At 43.8% G+C, this 24,559-nt stretch overlaps 1 protein-coding gene across 4 annotated transcripts in view; it reads left to right on the top strand.

The window, feature by feature from the left end:
• Nucleotides 1–24,559, top strand: part of CRB2 (crumbs cell polarity complex component 2) — a 77,782-nt gene that overhangs the window by 32,434 nt on the left and 20,789 nt on the right. For 2 of the 4 annotated variants that reach the window (XM_064468560.1, XM_064468559.1), the window contains 6 exons: nt 1,288–1,437; nt 13,491–14,192; nt 16,496–16,691; nt 18,327–18,466; nt 18,950–19,132; nt 20,063–20,176. In XM_064468560.1, coding sequence (XP_064324630.1) covers nt 1,422–1,437; nt 13,491–14,192; nt 16,496–16,691; nt 18,327–18,466; nt 18,950–19,132; nt 20,063–20,176 — 1,351 coding nt within the window. In that variant the 5' untranslated portion in view covers nt 1,288–1,421. Of the gene's footprint in view, nt 1–1,287; nt 1,438–1,621; nt 1,962–13,490; nt 14,193–16,495; nt 16,692–18,326; nt 18,467–18,949; nt 19,133–20,062; nt 20,177–24,559 lie in introns of those variants that run through there. The other 2 variants (XM_064468561.1, XM_009511593.2) reach the window with 2 other exon arrangements.

Raw genomic sequence — 24,559 nt, 5'->3', positions numbered from 1 at the left:
TGCTGCAGGCCGTGCAGCACAGCAGTAGCAGCAGACCTGCACGAGACCTAAGCCTCTGTGGGAGGACCTCCACTTTCTTACGTGTGGGATTTGTTACGCTAATTCTGTTTTATGAAAGTTGAGCATGTCATTCAGGTAGACATATGAGCCATAAATTACTGTGGATAGTTTTATTTCCTAAGCGTTGTGAAGTATTGCTCTGGTCAACTCACAGAAGTGGCTGTACTCAGCGGAGGAAGAGCGGTGGTTTCTTGCAGTGTAAATTGTGCGATGAATTCATATGTATTTGCTTTGATTTGGAAAAGGTGAGGTGTTAGGAGGATAATTCACACAGGTGAGGCAAAAAATTTCTGAGCAGAGAGGTTCTGCACGTCAGCTCTTGGTTAAGTCCCCTGGTAGCAAAATGAGCATCTAAAGAGAGAGAAATGAGTTCCAGATGGTTGTGGTAACTGGCACGAAACTAATACTGTGGCTGATCTTGAGAAAACAGACTGAAGACACCAGAGATGAAAGTGGGGGCAGGGTGGTCCAGATAAGGTTGATAACACATGATATATCATCTTTGGAGCATTCCAAGGCAGGCAAGTGAGATGAACCATTTGTTCCTGAATTGCAGTGGTTTGGTGGTGAAAGCGCTTTTGCTGTGACTCTTCTGCTTTTTGCACTGAAGGTAAAAACAACACAGTAAATATCCCGTTTCCCTGCACGTGGCCCATCAGCCTCTCTCTGCTCTGCAAGGATGCTGAGATAATATAAATTACTCATTGTAGGACTGCTGCTGTTTTCATCACGTTTAGCCTAGGCCTACCTGCACCGATTCCTTGCCATCCTGCATATTTCTTGCATAAGCTAGGAATTGGTGTGGCATCCTACCTGCCTTCTATTTTTAGCTGTCAGTGGAAGGGTGAGGCACTGTACGTAATTCTCATTACGGCTAATTTAATCCAATTGTGATGGGGGTTTAGAGGTACTTAGTAGGTCACAACTGAGTGTGGATTGTCTTTTTCCAGTTACTCTCATAAAACAATGGACACCGATAATTTTTTCCACTTCTAAAACGAAATGCATGCATCTAAAAGTGCTGATGTGATTTGGTGCTTGTGTTATGCAGATAAGAATGGAGAAAAGAGAGTTCATGTACAATTTGTGGGTTCATATGTCTTGTGGGTTCACATGTTTCATGATGTATGAGAGGGAGCAGTAAAGGCTAATGTGGACCACCCCTGCTCTTTGGGATTAACAGTGTGCTTTTTGTCTTTTGTCTTATTTTCTCTTTGAACAAAGCAGCCTCTATCAGAAGATTGCGATTGATCCTCATCTGGAATTTGTCTGTAAATACAGACTGATACAGAAGCCAGCATCCTAGAAACGACCCCAGGCCACCTCAGTCCCCAAGCCAGTTCTGAGCGCCTGTCACAGATATGGAGGAGACACCAGGTTTGTTTTCTTCATTGTATAGGGGGAGTTCAAAAAAACAGAAAGCAGAAGACCACACAGGGTCTTTTTTCCCTTTTGCCTTGTACTGTGAGTCTCCCAGTTCTTCAATTTCTCACTGCCTTTGACAGCCTAGGCTTTGTTCAGACGCGGACCTGTAAGCCCTCCAGCTGCTGTGCCTGTAAATCCGGCTTGCTTTGCCCTGTGCAGTTCAATCCGTGAGATCCAGGCAGAGTTTTCTCTCTGTTCCCGGAACGTGAGGGAAGCATTTGAGAGTGGACAGGGACTCTGTCCACTGTGTTAGTGCTAGTCCCCAGTCCGGCAGAGCATGGAGCCAGTGCCTGTAGTAGAGAAAATTTGCCGAAGTCCGTGATGTGGGGAGAGCTGGTGTTTGCTAGCTTCCAGCTACTGCTTCTCCCCTGAGGTTTTCAGAACGGCCACTCTTAGACCTGTCATGGAATTAAAGAAAACTACATCCAGGGTGTACAATGCTGCTCTCCTGCTGCTACTTTTCCTCTTATTCACGGGTAAGTTTTTGTCTTCTGTGCCTGATTCTTACCCAGCTACTATGCAGTAACTTTGATCAAATCTGTGACCTGGCCTTGTATTGCAAAGGTAACTGAACAAAACGTCACACACTCAGTTAGATTTGAAGTCTGAAAACTTCTTGTCTGGAAGATAAACAGGCATTTCATTCTAGATATGTTTTTAGCTTCTATTTATTTCTTGCCTCCTTTCATCTTTCTCCCTGTGCACATGTACGTATGCATTTATTCACAAGAACTAGAAGTGTGTACACTTCCATGTAATTAAGTATTCAGCTATTATAGTAACCATTTTCTCCATTGAAAAGTTCTGAATTTTACAGTTTTGCCCATACAGAAGAAATGCAGAGCTTTATTTCCATTCTGTATGCTTTAGAAATACATTTAGGCAAAAGAGGGGTGTACCTAGGGGAGTATTCTTATACACTGAAGTGCCAGATACCTCTGGTACAAACTGTGGAGGAAGAAGACAGCACATGAGTATTCTCACTTAGAAATTTGGAGAAAGCAGATACATCCTGAAAGTGCAAGAAGTGATGAGGTAACAAAAGAGTCTATCATACTGATGGAGGGGTTTGGTTTGGTTTGTTTTTTCCACATTGAAAACTTATTTTGTAGCCAAATAATATACCTGAGTATACTGGGATTCTTCAAATTCACATGAACCTGTCTTTGGGCTCCAAAAGTTACCTGTTACACAATTTCTTATGCTCCCTGAAAAATAGATTTCTCTGTTTCTTCTGGAATGGGTGCCGGGAGATCTGCTGGGCCTAGACATCTGTTTTAGTCATCTAGGGATTACAAGGTCGTGTCAGGAACATGTCCAACCTTTTACTGGAAAGTACGATTGGGATTGAACCAGCCTCCTTATCCTCTCCTCGGCACTGCCAGGCCAGTATCTGTATATAAAAGTTCTGTTTGGTTTCCACTGAGCTAGAACAGGAATGGTCAATGACACGAAGAAGTGAAGGTAGAATAGAGAACATGCTGAAAATAGTCAGAATGACTTTTTTCTGCTAATATCCGAGTTTGGCATTTTCTCACATTCATGGGTGAAGTTTATGCACTTTTTGAGAGTTAGAGAAAGTTTTCAGCTTGTCCTTTGATTCCCCAGCAGTCTCTCTTTTTTTTTTTTTTTTTTTCCCTCTGAACCCTCCCTAAATTTCCTTTGCTCTGGTCACCTCAAACAATGAATATCGAGCTCAAAATGTTTGTCTCTTTTTTTTTTTTTTTGTTTTTTTTTTTTGTTTTTTCCCTCTTCGTTGTACCAGCTTCTTTGTCTGGTGCATTTGCACCAAGTGCCTGGAATTCCTCTGGCCACAGGGAAGCAGCAGGACTGTCTTTTGTATCTAGTAACCATAGCTACTGGTTTGGAGTGTGAAGCAATTACGGTGGCTTTGTATTGTGCAGAAGGAAGGCCCATTGCATATACTGTATTGCTCTGTATGTGGCTGCCAGAGAGCTGGCCTGTTTCTGGGGATTTGTGCTGTTTGACCATTACACTGATAGCTTTTCACTTTTGGGTAAAGATCTTTCCTGAAATAGTGATTTGCTGAGAACGTTGTTTTCTTTTGGAGTGCCAAAAGTTTTCTTTTGGAGTGCCACATCTTGATACAGCCAGCAAAGCTCAAGGGAAGCAGTAATTTCCATGGCCCTTGCACCTGCTTCTATTCTGCAAGGGGAATTCTGCTAGATTTTAACTGTAGCGAATGGTGGCGTTTATGTAGCACTTGTAGAATTTTAAGGCCATAAGGAAGGGCCTTTTCTTGCCCTTGTAAGGCATATGACTGCTTTTATTTCATTTCTAACTGACTGAGGCTAAATGCCATTGAAGCACAGAGTGGCTAAGTGACTTGTTCGAAGTTTTTAGGAAAACTCTGGTTATCCGGATGGCCTGCTGCAAGGCGTAACCATAAGACCATCCTGCAGCCAGATCCACACTATCTCCAATTGTTTAAAATAAACCAGAGGGGCAGTGGTACGGACTCTGCATGTGACTCTGGTTTTACTGCTGCTGTCTGTGTAATGGGCAGAATAGCTCTCACCCTCATTTGTTGAGTTCTAAAGGAGATTCTGGAGGGCAGAACTGAGTGTCTACTCATTTCTGTTCCCACAACTCTAGCTAGCAATGAGCACAGTAATTCACATACCTTTGGCCTGGAAAATGCTTTGGACGCCTATTGAGAGGAACATGTGCAGACAAACCTTTTTTCTGGCAGTTTGCTATCTGCTCTAATGCAAGCTCTTGAGATTAGCTCGGATGTATGGACAATTTGAATCTTACTTCAAAACATGGAAACAAATAAATGCAATCTTTTCAGCTGTTTTGTTGATTGTCATGATATTTAAATAAGAATTGGAAATTAAAGCTTGTGACTCAATCTGATTAACTGAATACACAGGAAACACCCTGTCTCAGTGTTTGATCTGTGGAAATGGCTGAGAGATCAGAGAATGTGTAAACCATGAAGGTCAGCTTGGAGGAGTGTTTACTAAGGCAGAATACTGGGGTGTCATAAGCACAGAAGATCAAAGAGTTACTGTGGCAGTATGCGCAATACTACCAAAAAACATAGATTTGCAGCTCCTGTCTTCCTCCAAGTTCTAGAAGCATGATGATAGGAATTACATCTTCAAATCTGTGTTAAAACAGTGAGCAGATAATGAAAACAAGCTAGCTGGCTACTTGTTCTGTGTTAAGAGTAAGTTCAATTCCCTGAAGTGGTATTTCTGGTTAATGCTGTTAACGCCTCTGACCATAATATTGGCACTGCTCAGCCCCGTGGATCGCTGCCCACTGTTTGGCACCGTTCAGCAATTCACTGGGCAAGCTGGGTAGGAGGGAGCCAGGAATCAGCATTCTGCTTCTTTGAGGGGGTAAATATTCTGCGTATTTCACAAGGGGAAACTGAGACACATCTTCTTATGCCTGTCTTAATGTAAGTCTAGTGGTCTAGGCCTTTATAAATTCTTCATTAATATTTTACACAAGTAGACTGTGTAGATATCTCTGGCATGGAAAAGCTCTGTCACATCAAAAACCTAGCATGCAAATGTTGTGATCTGGAACTTGCTGGTCTCCAATAACAAAGAAAAACAATGTAAGTAGTAGGCTGGGAAGTGATGAATGCACAATATCTATCTAACACTTTGGATAGGAAAACCGCAATCTGAACTGCCTGCAGGGACTTCACTAGAGATTTTTAAATGAATATCCAAACTGGTGGTTGGGCAAGATACTGGGCTTGTGTGCTTAATCTACCAAAACTCTACAAGGTGTATCAAAGGCCGGAGCAATAAGGAACTTTCTAAAATGACTGTTCTGAAAGATGCTATAGGCATTGCAAGGATCCCTAGCGTCTTGCTGGGCCATGTATTCTCCGGGCCAGTATTGTCTTAGAGGTGCTACCTGCTGATTGCCAACATTGTTTTTTGATTATCTAATCTTTGAGGTTGTTTTTTTTTAATCATATTGTCATGTCTTCCTTCACAGAGATTGTCAGATCTGATAAGATGTTAATCTGAGATGATAATGGTGATGTTTAGATTCAGCCAGCAGATAGTATCTCAGCCTGTGTTTTCACTGAACTATTTCTCCCTTTCATACTATTTGTGCAAAAATGAAATAATTAAATATTGTGTTGGAAAACTGGAGAGGAAGAACTTGACTCTGGGCACCAGGATCTTGAGGGGAATTGAATATACCTGATCCTAATGGTGACATCACCTGAGCATGAGACCAGGACATTCAAAGAAAAGCTGACGGGAAGTGGCTGGGGGGAGGGAGAGCAGCTGGTAGGTGGGAGCAAGCTACTTGAGCAGAGCTGCTCCTGATGGCTGGCAGAGGTGATGAGCTGGGCAGCTTGGGGGCTTAGTGGTTGTGATCAGACATTGGTATTTTGGAAAGTTTCCCATGCCCACATCTGATATTCTGAGTTTGAATAGAAAAGCTCGCTGTTAAAGCAGCTGTCAAAAGATGCCCCCTTACCATGTTAAACAGGACAAGGAACACAGGTTATGGAATATTGTAGGCTAGGTGTAAACTCAGTGCCATTATTAGCATTTCATGAGCTTGTCTGTAGTCCTAGAGAATTTCAGGGTCTTGTTTTCTGAAGCTAGTATTACTAGGAGCAGGTGCTTTGCTCAGGTCTGGGAAGAAAGGGTTTAATCTCTGTTTCAAGAAGGAAATAGGGCTTGTAAAGCTGCCTGAAAAGGCCTGGTACGTTCCCTGGACAGGTAACACTGAAAGCACTTTCTAAAGAAGGATTTGGTTTTATTCTGCCCGTGGCTTCCATAGCAGATATGCTACCCTTCCAAAGTTAGCACGGTGGGGAAGAGCGAGGGTGAGCAGCATGAAAGCCCCTTTTCAGGCCTGTCCAGTCTTCCTTCCTGGTGTGTGGATCCTGGGAACAGGCCATGGTGTGTACCCTTTCATTAATCCTTGACACTGACCAGGATAGGGAAAGATCAGCAGAGGTCAGCAGGGATTTACTAATATAAGCACATGCCTTCCTGTTGTCATGGAGACATAACTCTTTCCATTCCTTTATTCAGAGTTTATTTAGTAGTTGTGTTACTCTGATATTTGAGGTGGAGGGGTTCCCTTTCTACCCTTGGCCTCAGTATCTTTCTGGAGCGGGAAATGTGCCAGTGTGATTAGCAGGAGCACAGCCTGACTGGTAAGAATTGCATCAGGCTGAGGTTTTGAGCATTCACAGTTTAGGCACTGGAAGATTCCTCTGGCTCAGTTATTATTGGGTGCAGTTGGAGGCTGCAGCTGGGAAGCCTGCTGTTCTCACCTCTTGGCTGTAAATTGTCTCTTTTCCACTAGTAGTGAGTAGGGCAGGTGAAATACACCTGAAGGAAGCCTCTTTCTCCACAAGCCTGCAGTGCCTTTTTGTAAAAGGTGTTAATCATAGGGAGCAAGATTTAAAATAGCATGGGAGTCAAGGAACTCAATAACAAATCCATGCACAAAAGGCCTCTAATACATCATGACTGGGATGACTGGGTCATAATTTTGGAAACATCAATAAATACTCGTAAGGATGAAGCAGTCTTTTCTCAGTGTATCACTAAAACAGCAGGAAAATATCCCAGAGTCCTGCCCATTGCAACTTCTTTAACAGAAAACAAAAGCGCTATGCTAGGAGATGCAGCAGGTAAACTCTTTCTTCTGTTTGGGAATCCTTCACAGTGGTAGGTTCTTGAGAAGAGTGCACATCCCTTTACTCTGCTTGGTTTGTGTCATGGGGAAACACTGTTGGGCATATGTGCAGCCTGGTTACCCCTTAAAAGCATCACAGCTTTGGTCTGGTATTTTACATCCTCTGGTTTTCTGTTTCTTTTTTTAAACTGGACTCTGGGTACTGTGAATTGTGCTGATTTTTCTGGGAGAGAGAAGCCGAAGGGATGAGAAAAGTTGGAGATACGCAGGCTTGATTGTCATCTGTTTGTCATCCTGTTGTCTCAGAAAGCCCCACTTCTGATTGATCCAAAGACAGGAAAGACAATTCCTTTTATCGTTAATTAGTCTGGGGAAAAGTGACAGCGTACACCACTTCAGAGCCTACCTTCTCCTGCTAGGTATTCTCGGCTTCCTGAGACGATTCAGGCATCTAGGAATGATCAAAGCCACAGCGGGAATGTGTAAAATTGGGCAAGCTTTCAGAGCCTAGAACTTGAAGAAACATATTTCATGTTGTCAGTGGGAATCCAGAAATTCTTTGATTGTCTTTCCTTTTGCTAGACAGTTGTAGTATTTATATTATGTGCGGAAATAAAGTGCCTCCATGTTATAGAGACTGGGAAAATCTGACTTTCTAATTCTGTAATACCTCTAATGTGAAGTATTAACAGCTTTGAATAATTTCATCTTACAGAACACTTGTGAACTACCTGTAACTAATTTTTTAAGTTGGGCAAACTGATACACCAAGTAGAACTGGCTTGCCCAGGCTCACATTTAGTTTTTGCTAGGCCAGGAAATAATATGGTACCCTGACTCTTCTGGCAGTTATGTCTGTGACTGTGAGCATTTTGCTGAGAGATCGTACACTGGAGATAGTGAGAAGATGAAAATGTACTCTGAGTACAGGCACATGCATGAACAGGTATTCAGAGATGGGTATTTTCAGTAACAACCACTGACTTCGCGTAAAATTTTTTTTGTTTGTGGCAATTATATTGTTCCATTTGAATAACACATTAAATATAATTTGAGGAAACCCAGTAACCAGTTGTCAAAATTGTCCTTCAGTAAGGAGGAAACAAGGTAATCTCTGAGCTGATAACCCCAGTGCTGCGCTTCCCTGTTGGAATTTTAAGTGACCATTAAGAGCACCTTTAAGGTAGTTATCAGTGAAGCACTGAGCATCTTCCAGGAGGTGGGGTGCGTCCCCAGTTTGAGGGCATCTGTCCTCAATCATAGTTTCCCAAGTCCTTTTAAAAACAAACTTGTGAAAAGCAAAACCCCAAAATAGAAGCCAGTGGGTAATGCTAAAGCAGCATCTCACAAGCGGTGAAGTAATAAAATGACCAAAGTTCCTTCCCCTGTGCACTGTCTTAGCGACTCGTAATTGGTGTCTAATAAAACCTTCTGCCAGCAGAGCTGACATAAAGTCAGGATGGAGAGGGGAGGCTGTGAAAGAAGTTACTTCAATGCAACTCATGTTGGGGGGGAAATTACCACTGAGATTTCACAACATGTGTGAGATAATGGACAACAGACAAAGTTGAGGGGGTTGGTTTGTTTTTTAGAGAAAAGGACAGAAACCTTGCTACAGCTCCCTGAGAACCTCCCCCTCCTGCACTGTCTTTATCAGTTCCCACAGCTCGCCCTGCCAGGGCAGCGCAACAGCATCTTGTCCCGGTTTACTGAAGTAAGAAATTCCTCAGAACTCTCTAGGAGAGAGACAGTGAACTACAACTGGGGGATCTTGGATTGCCCAGCATCTCATTATTTTCAGATTTCTCTTTTTATGGCCAGAAAACTTGCTGTTGCAAGTTTTATACCTTTGTACTAAAGGTATAAAGTATAAACTTATTAAAGCCAATTATTAAAACAAAGCCTGATGATGCAGCTTGTTTGCCTTAAAGTGATACAAAAGGTCACAAACCTGGTCTTTTTTGGAAAATCTTTGTCAGCTACCTTTAAAGTGTAAAACCAGTCCTGTCCTGACAGAGCTCAATGAATGCTTTATATGGGACTCTGTTAGCCTTTGAAGTTCCTCCTAATCCACCCCTAAACGCCTGGAACGTATTCTTCAAGGAAAGTGCAGTCTTCTCCAGTTTCATTTCAGAGTAGGGTTGCAGGATGGTATGACCATAATATATTTGTTATGTTTTTTTCACTTACAAGCATCATATTTTTCTTCTGAAAAGTAAAGGAAAAATCCTGAAAGTCATTGTTAATCCAGCAACAGCTACTTTTATGGAAAACTATAAACTCTTGTCATTCAGTGGCTTCTTTGACCTGGTCTTCACCATTGTCATGAAATAGCACAGTCTGAATTACATGTTTTCTTGGTTGATACATTCTGCAGCAGGAAAAGCTAATTTATTCATTATTTTTATTACCATTTGGTGCATATTCATATGCTATTCACATTAATATAATCTGTTCCAAAATCGAGAAGAATTATTGGATGCCTTAGGACTGATGGCTGAAAAGAACAAAACCAGAGCTAAAACCATCATGATGAATGCTCTTTCTCAAGCTAGGTGGTAGTCTAAGTCTTTGATACCCATTCAGTACACTGAATTCTTGCAGAATTTCCTCGCGTTTAACTTCCCGGCAACATCACAAGGGTCGTACTCACTTCTCACTGCTGAAATCCCCCTTTCTGACATCACTCTGGAGCAAATTCTGTTTTGAATTAGTGTCTTATTTGTGGTGACTTATTTAGCCAGAAGTTTAGCACTGCCACTGAATGAATATTAGCATTATACTGTATTTACACAGTGGCATGTTTTGTCCTTGGGAAATATTCCAGTATTAGTATAGGCAAGCTATATGCAGGGAAGTATATGATGTAATCTTGGAGTTAGTGTTGTTAATACGCCCGTAACCTCCACTGAGTAGGGCAAGCACGTGGGTAATTCTCTGCAAGCTGCAGTTCAGAGAGTAATTTGAAGTTATTTAGATATTGTTTCATTTCTAGTGATTTACACTGCAGTATTCTCAGCCTGCTTCATGTGTGCCTTACCAGTAATGCTGTGTTACTTTTGTTCCAAAAAAGGAACATTTTCCTCCAAAATGAGGTCCTGCTGAAGTCATCGCTTGTAGACATAATTAAGGTAATATTTAGTCATAGAAAGTAGCTAAAGCTAGTAGAGTAACAATGCAGGAATTTCTCTGTGCAGTCGTGTACGTTGCTAGTTATTCGCCACAGACGGCGAGCACACGTAACTAGTTAATCAGTGCAGTTGTTCATGATCGTAGCGAGCTCGGGGGAGGCTGGCGTTCTCCCTGTTGCTATACTGCTGTTCTTTGGTAAGCCAGGAGGGCCTTTTGACTTTTTACTGAAGCTTTGTGTTTGCTTGACTTGGTGTCTGTCTGTAGACCAGCCCTGTTGTGTCTACAGGTTTGTGGGTGACCGTGGGGCCATACGTTTGTCACCGAATCTTTTTGTAATGGACAGGCATTAATGACAACGTAGCTTACTGAGCTTTGCAGTCATATGAGGAACCAAAATAGAGAAGGTAAAAAAAGGTATGTGTGTTGTGGAAGAACTTTGGAAAAGACAGGAAATAGCAAAGGGATTTGATGTTCATCTTTATTTGCAAGAAGCATTTAGGCTGTCTACTTATAATGCTAGCAGAAAAGTATGCATGTAGCCTTTGAAATGACTTCAGCCTGTCTACACTAGCAGTGCTTGGTGATTCTGTTGAAATGTGAAATTTTTTTGCAGATGGAGCCTGCTGCAAATTCTGAGTTCTGAGTCCTGAACATGCAGTGGACTTGGTCTCTTTTTTTAATCACAGACTCTGGTCCTGCCCTGTGGAAAGTGCAGGCTGGGTCTGGTTACTCATTAAGTGTACAAAGGCTTATATCTCCTGCCTAGTAAAGCTCTTTTGCGAATAGCTTCCTCGGCTCCCACTCTAATTGCTACAGAGATTCCAGGCAGATTCCGTCATCCTTGTTTTCTGCCTGACTGGGAATCTGAGAATAAAAGGGTTGATGGCAGAATAATGAGATTGCTGGACAGTGCAATGCTCAGCAACTCTCCCCAGCATCACATGAGAGAGGAAGGGAGGGGTGGGCAGTAGAGATGATGCTGGGAAGAGAAAGGGCTGTCTAAATCCCCAGCACCCTCCCTCCCCCATCAACTCTGCCTCTTAAAAGAAGACTTAGAAACACTACAGTCTTCTGGTGGGAGGAATTTGGGGAAGGTCAGGGCAGGGGCAGGCTTTTGTAAACCAGTCTCCTATAAATCCCTTTCAGGCCCTGAAGTCGGATGCCTCCACCTTCAGGTACAAAGCAACTGAGGAGCTGATGGGGCAGTGAGTTGATAGAAAACCACTGACACAGATTAACTACTGGGTGTGTGGAAGGTGCACCAGAGCAAGACAAACATGACCAAAAATGGGCTGGAATAATGATGGCATGAATGTGAGAATGTGTAAGGTCAGCTGAGAAGTGATGCTGTGGTGTGTGATCCTGGCAAGTCCTTAGCATGGCGCATGGCACGTTAAAACAACGTTTCTCAACCAGCAGGAACGCAGCGAGGGCCGAGGGCGCTGAGCTGTGCCTAGTGTCAGAGCAACTGCCCGCGCCCCACCTGCAGTTTTGCGGAGTTTCCCAGAGAGCGACTCCTGCCGCTAGCTGGCCCACAGCTGCGTACAGAAGGCAGCAAAAAGGGCCGAGAGCTGCTTACACGATGGCATGTAACACCGAGGTTTAATGCTGGTGTTTGCTTGACCTCCAATGCCAGGCAAAGTCAGGATAGTCTCGCCAGAAGCATTAGCCATTTCTCAGATACCATTTACTATTTCATGAGCTTTACCTCTGCTTTGTGGCCATTTTTCATAGACATTTTCAAAACGCCTGCTATGTAGTTGTTTGCAGAGTGACTTCCAAGTTTGCATGTTTCATAACACGTATGCAGGAATCAGTCTGGGGTCTCTCTGCTCCACAGCTTCTCTCCTATGTATCCTGGAATGGAGCAGAACAAAAAGCTCTCATATCAGAAAGCTGCAGTGGGATAAGGGGCTAATGTCTGCGGCCTTTGTGAAGGGAGAAGTTCCCCGCTTGCATTGCCTTTGCCCCTTTATACTATTTTTGGTTGTTTTCTTGTTTTCTTTTTTTCTTTGGAAAGTGTATAATTGTGTCATTGAGTCCAGGGCATATATCCTAATCCTAATGTCAAGGCGATTATCTCCTCTCCCCTGGGCTGTTCTGCCCTTTGATTAGATTGTTTCACAAAGTGAATTTGAAATTTCTTTAGGAAAAGAAATTAGGATTCCTCCTATTCTTCCATTCTGTTCTACTGACAAATACCTAAATTGAACACGTCTTTGTTTTTTATATCACATAACCTGTATAATCTTATTTATATGAATTACATTTGCAGTCCTGTGGGCATGTCCCATCACATTTCTGGATGGTGGAATTGCTTCATCAGCCTTTTAAACACTGCCATTTTTGGGGCAGCGAAGCATTGTGGCTGGGTGTGAATAAACTGAGCGCACCCAAATGCTCCCAGATTTAGGGGAATCTGGTCTCAACGTTAGTTGCAGGTATCTGTATATTAGACTGGTGTTTTGGCTCTGCATGTACTAAGAGTTTGGATCTAAAATGCCATCAGTACAGTGAATCTCATCAGGCTCTGCTTTCCTTTGCTAATCTTATAACACCTAGAAATTTCCTGCTGTGTAAATTTACATGTCTGACCTGCGGGGAGAGGGTGCCTGGCCAGTGATTATCAAACTTGGAGCTGCTCCATGTAATCAGAGACCGGGGGAAGCGTGCCAGTTTGGGCTGGGCTGTTTGTGGCAGCATCTTGAAATCACTAGCGAGAAAAATGGTGTCCCCAGAACAAGCAGCTGGGACATTAAGAGCCACAGCCAATATCCTAAGACGTACTGTCTGCCTCTCTGGATTGCAAAGCACAAGCCTTGTGCCCCACTGGTGAAAGGGGTCCTTGAATTTTACACAAAGTTCATCTTGTGAATGGATTTAAGGTGACACATTTCACTGCTCTCAAAGTGACTCAGGGATGAATAATCACAAGTAAAATGGCTGATTTGTGAGAGCCTCCTGAAAACAGGCATTTGCTCACCTGCCTTAGCAAGAAATTCCTGATTGCCATCACATGAAGGCGTGTTGTGCGTCTTCTTTACAGTTGATGTTTGATTCTCCAGTATTCTTCTCAGCTAATGGCTAGAACAGCCCCTTGCAGTGTGGAATTTGGGTGGGCAATCTGTGAGCTGTATGTGGTGATGGGCAGAACAACTTTCTTCTTTTGGGCTGTGAATGCTGGCTAACAAAAAGTCTCTTTTTCCCAACAGGAACTTCATACTCTGAAAATAATAGCAGCTGTTCCTCATCCCCATGTGAAAATGGTGGGAGCTGTAAGGATTTGGAAGTGGGTTACCAGTGCACCTGCCCTGTGGAGCCTGTAGCCTACATGGGCATAAACTGTGAACTCCTCTATGATGCATGCATTAAACACGAGTGTCTTGCGCATAGGATTTGTAACGGGGCTCCAGGACTCATGGAATATGATTGCATCTGTATGCCTGGCTTCACAGGTATTGATTGTAACGTTAATATTAATGAGTGTGAGAGCGACCCATGTAAAGATCCTCGTTTTGAATGTGTAGATAGTGTAAATGGATACACCTGTAAATGCCAAACAGGACTGAATGGCGAAGGCTGCCAAACAGAAAGCTCTGTGTGCTCTAGCCACCCCTGCCTAAATAATGGAACATGTGTCGAGGGTCCGGGGAACTATACCTGCATCTGCCCACCTGGCTTCACCGGGGCCAACTGCAGAGACAACATTGATGAGTGCATCTCCAACCCCTGCCAGAACGGAGCCATCTGCCGAGACAGGGTGAATGAGTATAGCTGTTTCTGTGTGCCTGGGTTCCAAGGATACAACTGTGAAATAGACATCAACGAGTGTGCATCCCGGCCCTGTAAAAACAATGGCACCTGCCTGAATGAGATGGATCACTATTTGTGCAAGTGCATCCCCGGCTACACAGGTACTTTTCATGCTCATGTACTAGCCGGGTGGTTGGGTTGCGTCTCACTGTCGTGTAGTTCCACATCAGCCTGCTGCTGATGTATCCTGCAGTGTTAGTAGCCATCCTGAGAAGCTCTGGATTTACAGTTATGAGACTAAATCTGTCTTGCACTAGTATTTCCGGTGTGTTTGGTACCGTGTGTGAATAATGGTGTAGGGCTTGTTGTTGTAGCTTCTGAGCAATAGCCGAGGCTTTGACTTCCGTGGATGGTATGGATGTTGAGAGACATGGATCTAAGAGTGAAAGCGGGTGGACTGTCTGAGGCTTGAGTGCTAGATACAAAGTAGATGTGATTAGCTCTCACTATGAAATTAAGGGAGATACAGAAGAGATTTATTATCAGAAAATGTATACTTAATGTTTCCAGAGATAATAACTTATCTCTGCCTGTCTGGCCTGTAGTTCTTTGTCCTGCCCTGCACCCTTCACCTGAGGGAAGCAGACTTTTTGGAATTAAGTGGCTTTTAGTTGGAGATTTCTTCTCCAATTCTTTCACACCCAGTGAATGTTTTTTGGCATGTGACATAAGTATCTCTTTTTTGTGTATCTGTGCTAATGGTGACTCAGAGTAATCTACACCTGTGAGTTATCTGTGAGGGAGGCAGTGGGGGGTTCTCCTTTCTCCGGCCCTGCTTATCGGAGTGGAATGCAACTGCTCTGCGCCCACGTCTGCCTGGTACCACCCAGCACATGAACTTTCTCAGCCTTCCTCATTGTCACAGATTGAAGTGTTTAAAGAGTTAGGTTGCTGCAAAGGAATGCTGCTGATTACCGGTGGAATGAGGAGAAGTTACAACATCAGGAATGCAGTCCCTGATGCTGACTCACTCTCTGATAATGAACAGAGATGAAGGGGAAAAAAAAGCAGAATTTCTGTGTAGGATTTAAGATTAGTACTGGTTTTGAGTATCAAGCATAACTCTGTCTTTGCAAATCAGTTTCTTTGTTATCTTTATGTCGAATCCTCAATTCAGGATTGTGGGATTCCCCTGCCAAGGAAGTGATAAAATGACCGAGGCAGCTGGAGAAGCTTGTTGTGCTCCAAGTTATTCTGATGTCAAATATGAGGCTTTGCCTTATGATCTAGTGCTTCATCCAGAGGTTCTAGCACCACTGACTGGCAAGGCCAGGCTGGTTCCTGGTGCTCGCAGCTGGAATTTGGGTGAAGGAAGTTTTGCATGGGTATTGACAGGTTTGAACCAGCAGATTAGGGGGCCCACATTCCGCCAGGATTAGGATGGCCATGTCCGCTATGTGGTGAGCCTTTGCCAAGAAGGGGAGCTTAGATGGATTGGCAGGTGCCACTGTAATGACTAAGGTTTGGAGGTGATGCCAGGCCACGGACAGCTCAAAGAGGTGGAATGTAGTATGTAAGATAGTTGCACAGAAGTCGCGCAGGAGGTCTTATTCTGTCAGGGAAAGTTGAGGCTTTGGACCAAGAATGTGTGACTTACTGTTATTCTTGACTAGTAGTATTGGAGCTAACACCTAACTTCTAATAGCATTTCATAATAAAATTACTAATATCTAGCATCACTGTAATTAGTGTTTTGCACACATTTAATGCTTTTTTCCTAGGTATCTCAAAGCAAGTTACAAATATTATTTAAACAAATGGAACAATGTTTTGGAGAAGCAGGTAGAGATCACTTTCCCCATACCCAAAATGCAATGGTCTCTGATGTAGAACACTGGATCTGATTAATAGCAACGCAACACATGTGAAGAGTACCGTGTCTAACTGTAAGAGCTATACAGTATATGAAAGTTTAAATAACACTGACTAGCAGTGTGATTCTTCTCTTCCCATCCCTGTCCTCCCTGCCCTCAAAGGATCCCAAACCAAAACAGCGATCATTAGATTTTATAACAGCTGTATGTAAAGTCAAGATTTTATGGCTTACTCAGAAAATGCATGTTATCTGTGAAGTGCTGACTGACTGGCTACTTCAACAAACCTGAACGGAAGAGGCTCTAGCTTTGCAAATACTGGAAACTGTTTTTGGTTTTGATAGAAAATCCAAAAGTCTAGACAAAATAATTTTGTTTGCAAATAAAAATTAAAGGTCCTTACTTAATTGGTAAGAATCACATACTGTCTATGAGCTCCCAGTATTCTTATGGCAAAATTAGAACAGATCACTGAGCTAGCCAGTTTGGGCTGATAACATGGCTTTTATGATTCTAGCTGAGAAGTCCAGGCAGCAGAGATATACTTTTCTGGATTTGTAACACAGATATTTCTCTGTTTTGTAACAAAGGTGTGAACTGTGATGCTGAAATAGATGAATGTGATTCAGAGCCTTGCCAGAATGGGGCCCTGTGCAGTGATCATGTAGGGTTCTACACCTGCACCTGCGCACCAGGTTACCAAGGAATCCAGTGTGAGGTGGACATCGATGAATGTGCGAGCCAGCCGTGCCAGCACAATGGGACGTGTCGTGACCTCGTTAATAGGTGAGAAATCAGTGTTGTTTGGGCAATGAGATGCCAGACTGACCTAAAGGTCTACTTAGTGTAACCTGTGAAAATTGGAGTAGAGATTTGTGGGGGTAATTGGATTTAGTGTTTTGTACATCCCAGTGGCAGTAACGGAGTGATTTATGGCAGTAAGCGAGAAGGCCCCTCCCAGCAGCAGAGCTCCTAGGGTGCTTAAAGGAAGGTAGGAAAAGATTCCTGCTATTGCTTCCAGCTGACATACCACATACAAAGGGAAGTGACTTGCAGAGCAGGAACAGCAAAGGCAACTGCTGAGAACATACCTGTGTGCCTCAATTTACTTTTTCACAAGTAAGGTGTAAACTCGGGGTTGCTGAGGGTTGTCTGCTCTGTCATTAGTGTGGCCTGTTTGTGCAGATGGAACTGTCTTTTCCTCTGCCCCACAAGTGGGTGTGAGGACTGACAGCTGAGCTCCATTTGCTCTTTCCTCATACCGGGAAAGCGTTTGAAACTGTCCCACATAACATCCTTGTCTCTAAATTGGAGAGACATGGATTTGAAAGATGGACCACTCGGTGAATAAGGAATTGGCTGGATGGTCACACTCAGAGTTATGGTCAATGGCTCAATGTCCAAGTGGAGACCAGTGAGGAGTGGTGTTCCCTGGGGTAACTATTGGGACCAGTGCTGGATAACATCTTTGGCAACATGGACAGTGGGATGGAGCACACCCTCAGCAAGTTCGCTGATGACACCAAGCTGTGTGGTGTGGTCAGCACGCTGGAGGGAAGGGATGCCATCCAGAGGGACCTTGACAGGCTTGAGAGTTGGGCCTGTGTGAACCTCATGAAGTTCAACAAGGCCAAGTACAAGGTCCCACACCTGGGTCGGGGCCATCCCAAGCACAAATATGGGCTCAGCGGAGAATGGATTGAGAGCAGCCCTGCGGAGGAGGACTTGCAGGTATTCATTGATGAGAAGCTCAACATGACCCAGCAATGTACACTTGCAGCCCAGAAAGCCAACCACATCCTGGGCTACATCAAAAGCAGCGTGACCAGGAGGTCAAGGGAGGTGATTCTGCCCCTCTACTCTGCTCTGGTGAGACCCCACCTGCAGTACTCTCTTCAGCTCTAGGGCCCCCAATATAAGGAGGATATGGACCTGTTTGAGTGAATCCAGAGAAGGGCCACAAAGGTGGTCAGAGGGCTGGAGCCACCTCTCCAATGAACACATGCTGAGAGAGTTGGGGTTGTTGAGCCTGGAGAAGAGAAGGCTCCAGGGAGACCTTATAGCAGCCCTCCAGTACCTGAGGGAGGCCTACATGAGAGCTGGAGAGGGGCTTTTCATAAGGGCATTCAGTGAAAGAAGGTAGATTTAGATCAGATATAAGGAAGAAATTCTTCACTATGAGGGTGGTGAGGACTGGCACAGGTTGCCCAGGGAAGCTGTGGATGCCCCATCCCTGGCAGTGTTCAAGGCCAGGTTGGATGGGGCTTTGAGCAACCTGGTCTGGTGGAAGGTGTCACTGTCCATGGCCGGGGGTTGAACTAGATGATCTTTAATGTCCCTTCCAACCCAAACTGTTCTATGACTCTATGGACTTTGCATAAATTAAGAGCTTATGCATTGCTCTGTTTTGCTGCCCCACAGCTACCGTTGTGACTGCAGTGACACGGGCTTTGAGGGGGACCACTGTGAGTTGGATATCCTGGAGTGTGCCTCTGAACCCTGTCTGAACAGTGCCACGTGTGTGGAGGGAATAAAACACTACAGCTGTGCCTGCTGGCCAGGTAGGTTAGAAATCTAGTTTGCTATGCCGGCATGTAGGAGGCACTCTGCAATGGAGAGCACATGCTAAATTGCCATGTTAAAGAAGTAAAGAATTAATGATCATACACATGGTCCAGTGTGATTTTCTTTTTTCATTGTGTGAAACAGTGAGGCTGCCACTGCTGCCTTTTTCAGGCCTTCCCAAAATCTAGTTGACCTCACTGAGAATCACTGTGCATTTCCCAGCAACCATAAAATTTTCTTTCTCTCTTCTGCCATTTTCCATCATGTGTTTTTTCTATCATGAGGTAACATTTTCTTGCAAATTGATTATTTGGCTCCTGTGTTTGACATAGCAGAGAAAGTGGAGGGGCCTGGGTGTCCCTACTAGATGAGCGGCAGTGTCTTCTGGGTCTTATTCTCACATTCAAGGCAGCCACAATATTTGGGAGACTAGTTCCAGTGAAGTTGTGCGTGATGTTGACAGCGATGTCTCCTGGCAGGTTACACGGGGCAGCACTGTGAAGAGGATGTGGATGAGTGTGCAACAGATCCCTGTCACAATGGAGGTGTGTGCTTTGAGCGATCCAACCAAGCCTATTACGGAACACGACCTGACTTTCCCAGTAACTTCAGCTACAGCCAAGCAGCTGGTTTCCTCTGCTCGTGCCAGCCAGGCTTTACAGGTGAGCTATGCAGTAAAGGTTCATCCTGTCTGCACCTGATAGATGCTGCGTGGTTTGAGGAGATAGGAATGAGCAGTGTTACCTGTGCAACAAAAATCACTTGACTGGTACTTCAGAGGGGGCAGCAGCCTGATGCATCAGAAATGTGCTTCTGTTCACATACTGTATGCATATATTGCAGACAGCTGTCTGAATGTCATTCTCTGTCCAGCAAGCCTGCCTCAAGGCTGAGGCGACAGCCGGTGCACTTTCCAAGTGCTTTGATGAATGCCCTCTGGCTATGCAGATGCCAAGGTTGTTTCTCTTTGTCAGTCTCTCATGCATATGGCAGAATTCATCCCTACAGGGTATCTGTGAAACTCCTCATCAGAGGAAACTAATTCCCTGGAGTCCCAGATAACTCTTCTAGGTGTTACCTAGATGAGACTACTCTCATGACAGCATCTGTGTAACCAGCGTGGGTAGGAGAAGAGGGGGTTCTTGATACCTTGCTCTTGAAGCTAGAAGCTCTGTGGATGTTTGACTGAAATATCACCCTTTCCGTGGTTTGCAGATATGTATAAAAGGCTGGATTTAACAGCTGGGGAAATTCCCTGGTAGCAGAGGCTAAACAATAGTACTTTATTCTTTTTTTGAGAGAAAAATGAGAGTTTGGTCCACTATTGCACAGATAGAAATGGTTCAGAAGTTCTGATCCTGCCACTGCTTCCTTTCACGACACTGGAAAATCATTTGACCTCTCCATACTTCATTTTCCCTAATTGTTTCAGTGATAGTATCTATTTGCCAGACTGTCTGGAGAGACATGTTATAGTTCAAGAAATTATTTTGCATTTTTAGATGACAGAAAAGAAGTGCAAAAAATTGTAAATGCAGTTGTCATTCAGATTCTTTTCTTTGCTGATGCGCATTTGTGTTTTCACTTTACAGGGGAGACCTGCTTTATTAACATTGATGAGTGCGAGTCCCAGCCGTGTCAGAATGGAGGGCTCTGCGTGGACCTTATTAACAGCTTCCTTTGTCAGTGCCTGCCAGGTTATTCAGGTAATGCTGGTGAAGGGGGTGGCTGGAATCAGGTCCTTCTGGTTAACTAATGCTGAGCCGCTGCATTGCTGCCTGGCTGCAGGACTGGATTCCAGCGCTGGGCAGCCCAGGCTGCTGAGCAGGGCTGAGGTGAACTGCCGGGAGCACGGTAGTGGTGCAGTGTGATACCCACACTTCAGGGCTCAAATGGCATGGGAACGCTATGCGACTTTAGTCAAGTAAGTTGATAGGGTATGAACTTGATTTTGAGACATAAGATCAACTGTGTAGAAGAGCCTAAGATCAGAGTTTCTAGGCAATCTCTGTCCTGGAGTGAAACACTGGAGAACTGTGGGCTGGTTTGTTTTAATACACGTACAGTGAAGGTGAACAAAACCAGCCTTCAAATAAAAAAGGGGTGCTTAAAATTGTCGTTGTCACAAGCTACTGACTGTAGCAGATTGGGTCACCAGCACATGAAAAGTCTGTAAAATATCTCTGTTCCCTAACGCCCCTGGATGATAAAAGCCAGCGATTTTTGGCTGAAGGCAGTAATCTGCTATGTTAGGAGGTCAAAAGGTCTTTGTGATGTGAGTAAATGAACCCTTCTCTGTTTACAAGGGAAGGGGGAGTCTGGATTCTTACAAGAATGCCCTGCCTGACCCTAATGGGTGGGTCTGGGTTTTCTAGCTGAGAAACTAGGGGATAGTGAATATTGCACATCAGCTCTGTTGGGAAGGTACGCCGCTAACTGGTACTAAACCTCATCTTAGTTTAAAATACTTGTTCTCAGTTTTCTGCATCTGTAAATCCCGTGTGTACTTTCTGTTTTGAGCAATTTAACACCAAAAAGTAGTTTATAAGAAAGGTGGTCCCCAGCACAATCTTGTATTCCTGTATTTTTGAGGTGGATGTAACATTTCTGCGGTGTTACTAGGCTGCCATCTCGTGGGAAAAAGAAAAACTTGATCCAGAAGAAAACCTTGTCCTTTTAACTTTGTGCAACAGCAGGTAGCAGCATTCCAGAGACTAGCTTAGGCCTTTATTGTATGGGAAAGTATTCTGTTTTCCTTCTGTGGTCATAGTGGTTGAGCTATGTTGGTGTACCTCTCTCCAGCTCTTCCCTGGGAAGACCTGGGTACTTTCACTCCTAGGATCTGAGATCAACTCCTAGTTAACACCTTCTGTAATTGGGCTGAATTCTTTGTGGGGTTTTCTGGCCTATCTTGTTTGCTTTGGATTCCTAATTGAGGCTAGGCCAAGAAAAATTTGCTTTTGTAGGTGAGGTCTTTGAAAATAGGCTTTTGTCTAAACTCTTTATTGCAACTTTCTTGGGTAGTTACAATACTGTAGTCATGAACTGCAATCTTGGCCAAAGGGATGGTTTAAAGTTTATCCTACTTGTCAGAGTTCCCACTCACATATGTGCCCGGCTCCCTTTTGCTCCTTCAGTGCCCCAGCACCCTCAACAGGGTTCAGAATTTCATTGTGCTTTGCCAAACTGCAGATCTGTTTAATCCTTTCCCATTTTTAGCGTGCAGAAAAGCTGACAGAAACACAGGATGATGGGCAAGGGAGTGCTAGAGGTCGTTCTGTTGCATCAAATTTGGGTTCATTAATACTTGAAGGGGATTAGAAGCAGGTTGCTCTTCTGGATATTGCTTTTGGTAAAGGACTTCGTCTCAGCAGAGGTAGTTCTGACACATTACCACGGTGAAAGGCTGGGAGCAGTCTGTGAGATCAGTGAGTGCCTGTGGAGGAGTGAAGCTGACAGGGAAATAATAGCAATTAATCTCCCCTCCTTTGTCAATTAATCCCAGTACAGTCATGCTGGGTAAACAGCTTATTACTTCATATTAGGATCACAGAACAACTTTGTGAAGCTTCCCATAATGTTTCTGTTCAAAATGCATTTCTGTGGCAGCTTAGATCTGCCATGAACTTGGGTTTAAGCTGCCTCCGCTGATTAAAGTGAACTTGCTACTCTGATGAAGAATGCTTCCTTGGGGCGGCAGGGGTTCTTTCTGTATTTTTTTTCTTCAGTCGGAGGAATTTGGGGAGTGTTGGGATAACATTGAGAGTCAGGAGAAATTCTTTCTTTGCAAATTAACTGCCTCAGCGCTGTCTCGGGCTACAGCAGAGCAGGGAGATGAGCCGGATCTCTCCGAAATGTAGTTGCTCCAAAAGTGGTGCCTCATTCCTGACAGAAATACATCACAGGTCCTGAGGAGTCTGTTCACTGTGTCAGTCTGTGCTTTAGTAGAGGATGTACCCTGACAGGATGTAAGAAGTATGAATCAAAAGATTGCATGGCTACTAAACAAAGTGAGAAGGAGAATGAATCCTGCATAGCCTTGGAAATTATGTCAGCTGTGGTCAAGAGAAAAAGCGTATTGGGAAAAGTCTGTCCTTTAGGAAAAAAACATCAAAATGAATTCTTTACTCATAGGAATGGTTTCAGGCCATCATGTATGTACTAGGCAATAGTTTAGGCCAGGATATGAAAAAGACAGGTACCTCCGTTTGGAATGGGAACTGATTTTTACCCTGCAGGAATGCGATCACATTTGGCTCATTCATTCCTTAAAAACTTCTAAATGGCCTGAGCACTCCCACTTATATTTGCACTCCTGCTAAAGTTGCCTTTAGAAAGACAATGTCCTAAAACTGTCCTAAAACACAGTGCTGTGGCATTGGTCGGCCTGAATGAGAGGGGAAGAGCACCATCATTTCAATGGCTGACATCCCTTGGCTGTGGCACCTTATAATCTGGTAAAATTCTGAGCTTTTTTGCACATGGCTGAGGAATGCTTCTACTTTTATGAGAAATCAGAAGGTGATGTGGTGGTAAATTTGGGAGTGACTGTGATTGTGAATGTGTCTCAATATAATTGGTGTGCTTATTGACCACCGTACTTTGTTCAGCCATTACGCCTTTGTCAATTGTCCTTAAAGAAGTAGGGTACCTTCTCTGTAGCTAGCTCTAAGTGGTTACTCGAAGAGCGCTAGCCCAGATCAAATAGGCTTGAGTTCCTGGGTCATGGGTCACAAAATAAATGGGAGATGCTTCTTCCTTCTAACCATCTGAGGACAGATTTAATTTTTTTGTGCAGGTATTTCTTGATGTAGGATTTGTTTTAGAGATGTAGCCTCTACAGAAAGGGCAGCTAAAAGGTTAAGATAGTAAAGAGATTAGAGGACTGTTACCCCTTCAGCAGAAACCCTTTTGGTAAATATAGCTGAAGGGAACACTTTAGCAACCCCCCGCCGCTTCCCTTCCGTTCCACATTGCATCTCCCTTCTGGATCGTGGCTTCATGGTTAATCAGACCTTTTGGCTTTCCTGTCATCTGATCAGGAGGCTGCAAGAGCATACGCTTTGGTCTAGATCCTGCTTGTGTCTAGGTGTCAGGTGAGCTTTGAAAAGCACCCTCTGAGATTCTGCTGCTTGTGACTGCACAGCCTGTTTTGAACTAGCCCTTTGCATAGATTTTCTCACTACGGACAGCCTGAGGTGTGCCAGCTCACCATGGTTAAAGACTTTTGAGAGGATTGTTACTGGTGGAGCAACTCTGTTGAATTAAAATTTATTTCCTTGCTAACAGAAATGGGTGAAGCCCAGCTTAATGTCATCTTTAGAATTAGGCCGCGCAACTACTTGGGCAGAGCAGTGTCCCAGAGAGACAGAAGCATTCTCCTGTGCATAGGTATGCTGAGATGGCTGTCTTCTAATGGCGTCTACCCAGAGAGATGGCTTAAAGATGTCAGGTATTAGACTAGATTCAGCGTGTTGATTTTAGCATAAAAAGCTTATCAGCAGTGTTTATTATTTTCAGTGTTATCACTGAATTTGCTTGCCAGGAGGCCACCGCTTGCAGTGTTGTGAACTTCAGGCAGACCAGAGTCTCCTCTCCTTTCCAGAAGGCTAGCTCTTGTGACTAGGATGGGTGTGTCTGAAGCCTGGAAAGAAGTTCCTAGATTTCTGGGACTCATTTACCAGTGGAAGGTGCTCATCTCTATCTAAAGAATATGCATGAAATTTGGAAATTTCTATCCAAAGTTCACTCTCCATTTTGTGATCTTTTCTCCTAAGAACCCTCTGACATATTTATTGTTCTTTATCTTGACCTCCACCGAGAAGTTTTGCAAATGATTAGGAATAAAATAATTCTCTGAGTTTAAACCCCATGACTGATTCTTGTAACTTGCATGATTGCCAGTGTGCAAGAACGGGGAATTAAAACCTCTAGAAAATGAATAATCTGATCCTTTTAATTTCTTTAGAATCCTCCAGTTTCAAAGAACATAAGCAGTTACTCCTTAGTCGTGTGTAGTTTGAAACAGATGTTCAGTGATCCACTATTTTGGCTTGTAAGAGGTCTTATTTAAGCGTTTTATTTTGCAT

The sequence above is a fragment of the Phalacrocorax carbo genome, chromosome 18 (genome assembly GCF_963921805.1).
Source record: "Phalacrocorax carbo chromosome 18, bPhaCar2.1, whole genome shotgun sequence".
NCBI lineage: Eukaryota > Metazoa > Chordata > Aves > Suliformes > Phalacrocoracidae > Phalacrocorax > Phalacrocorax carbo.
This window is presented reverse-complemented; position numbering and strand designations above follow the sequence as displayed.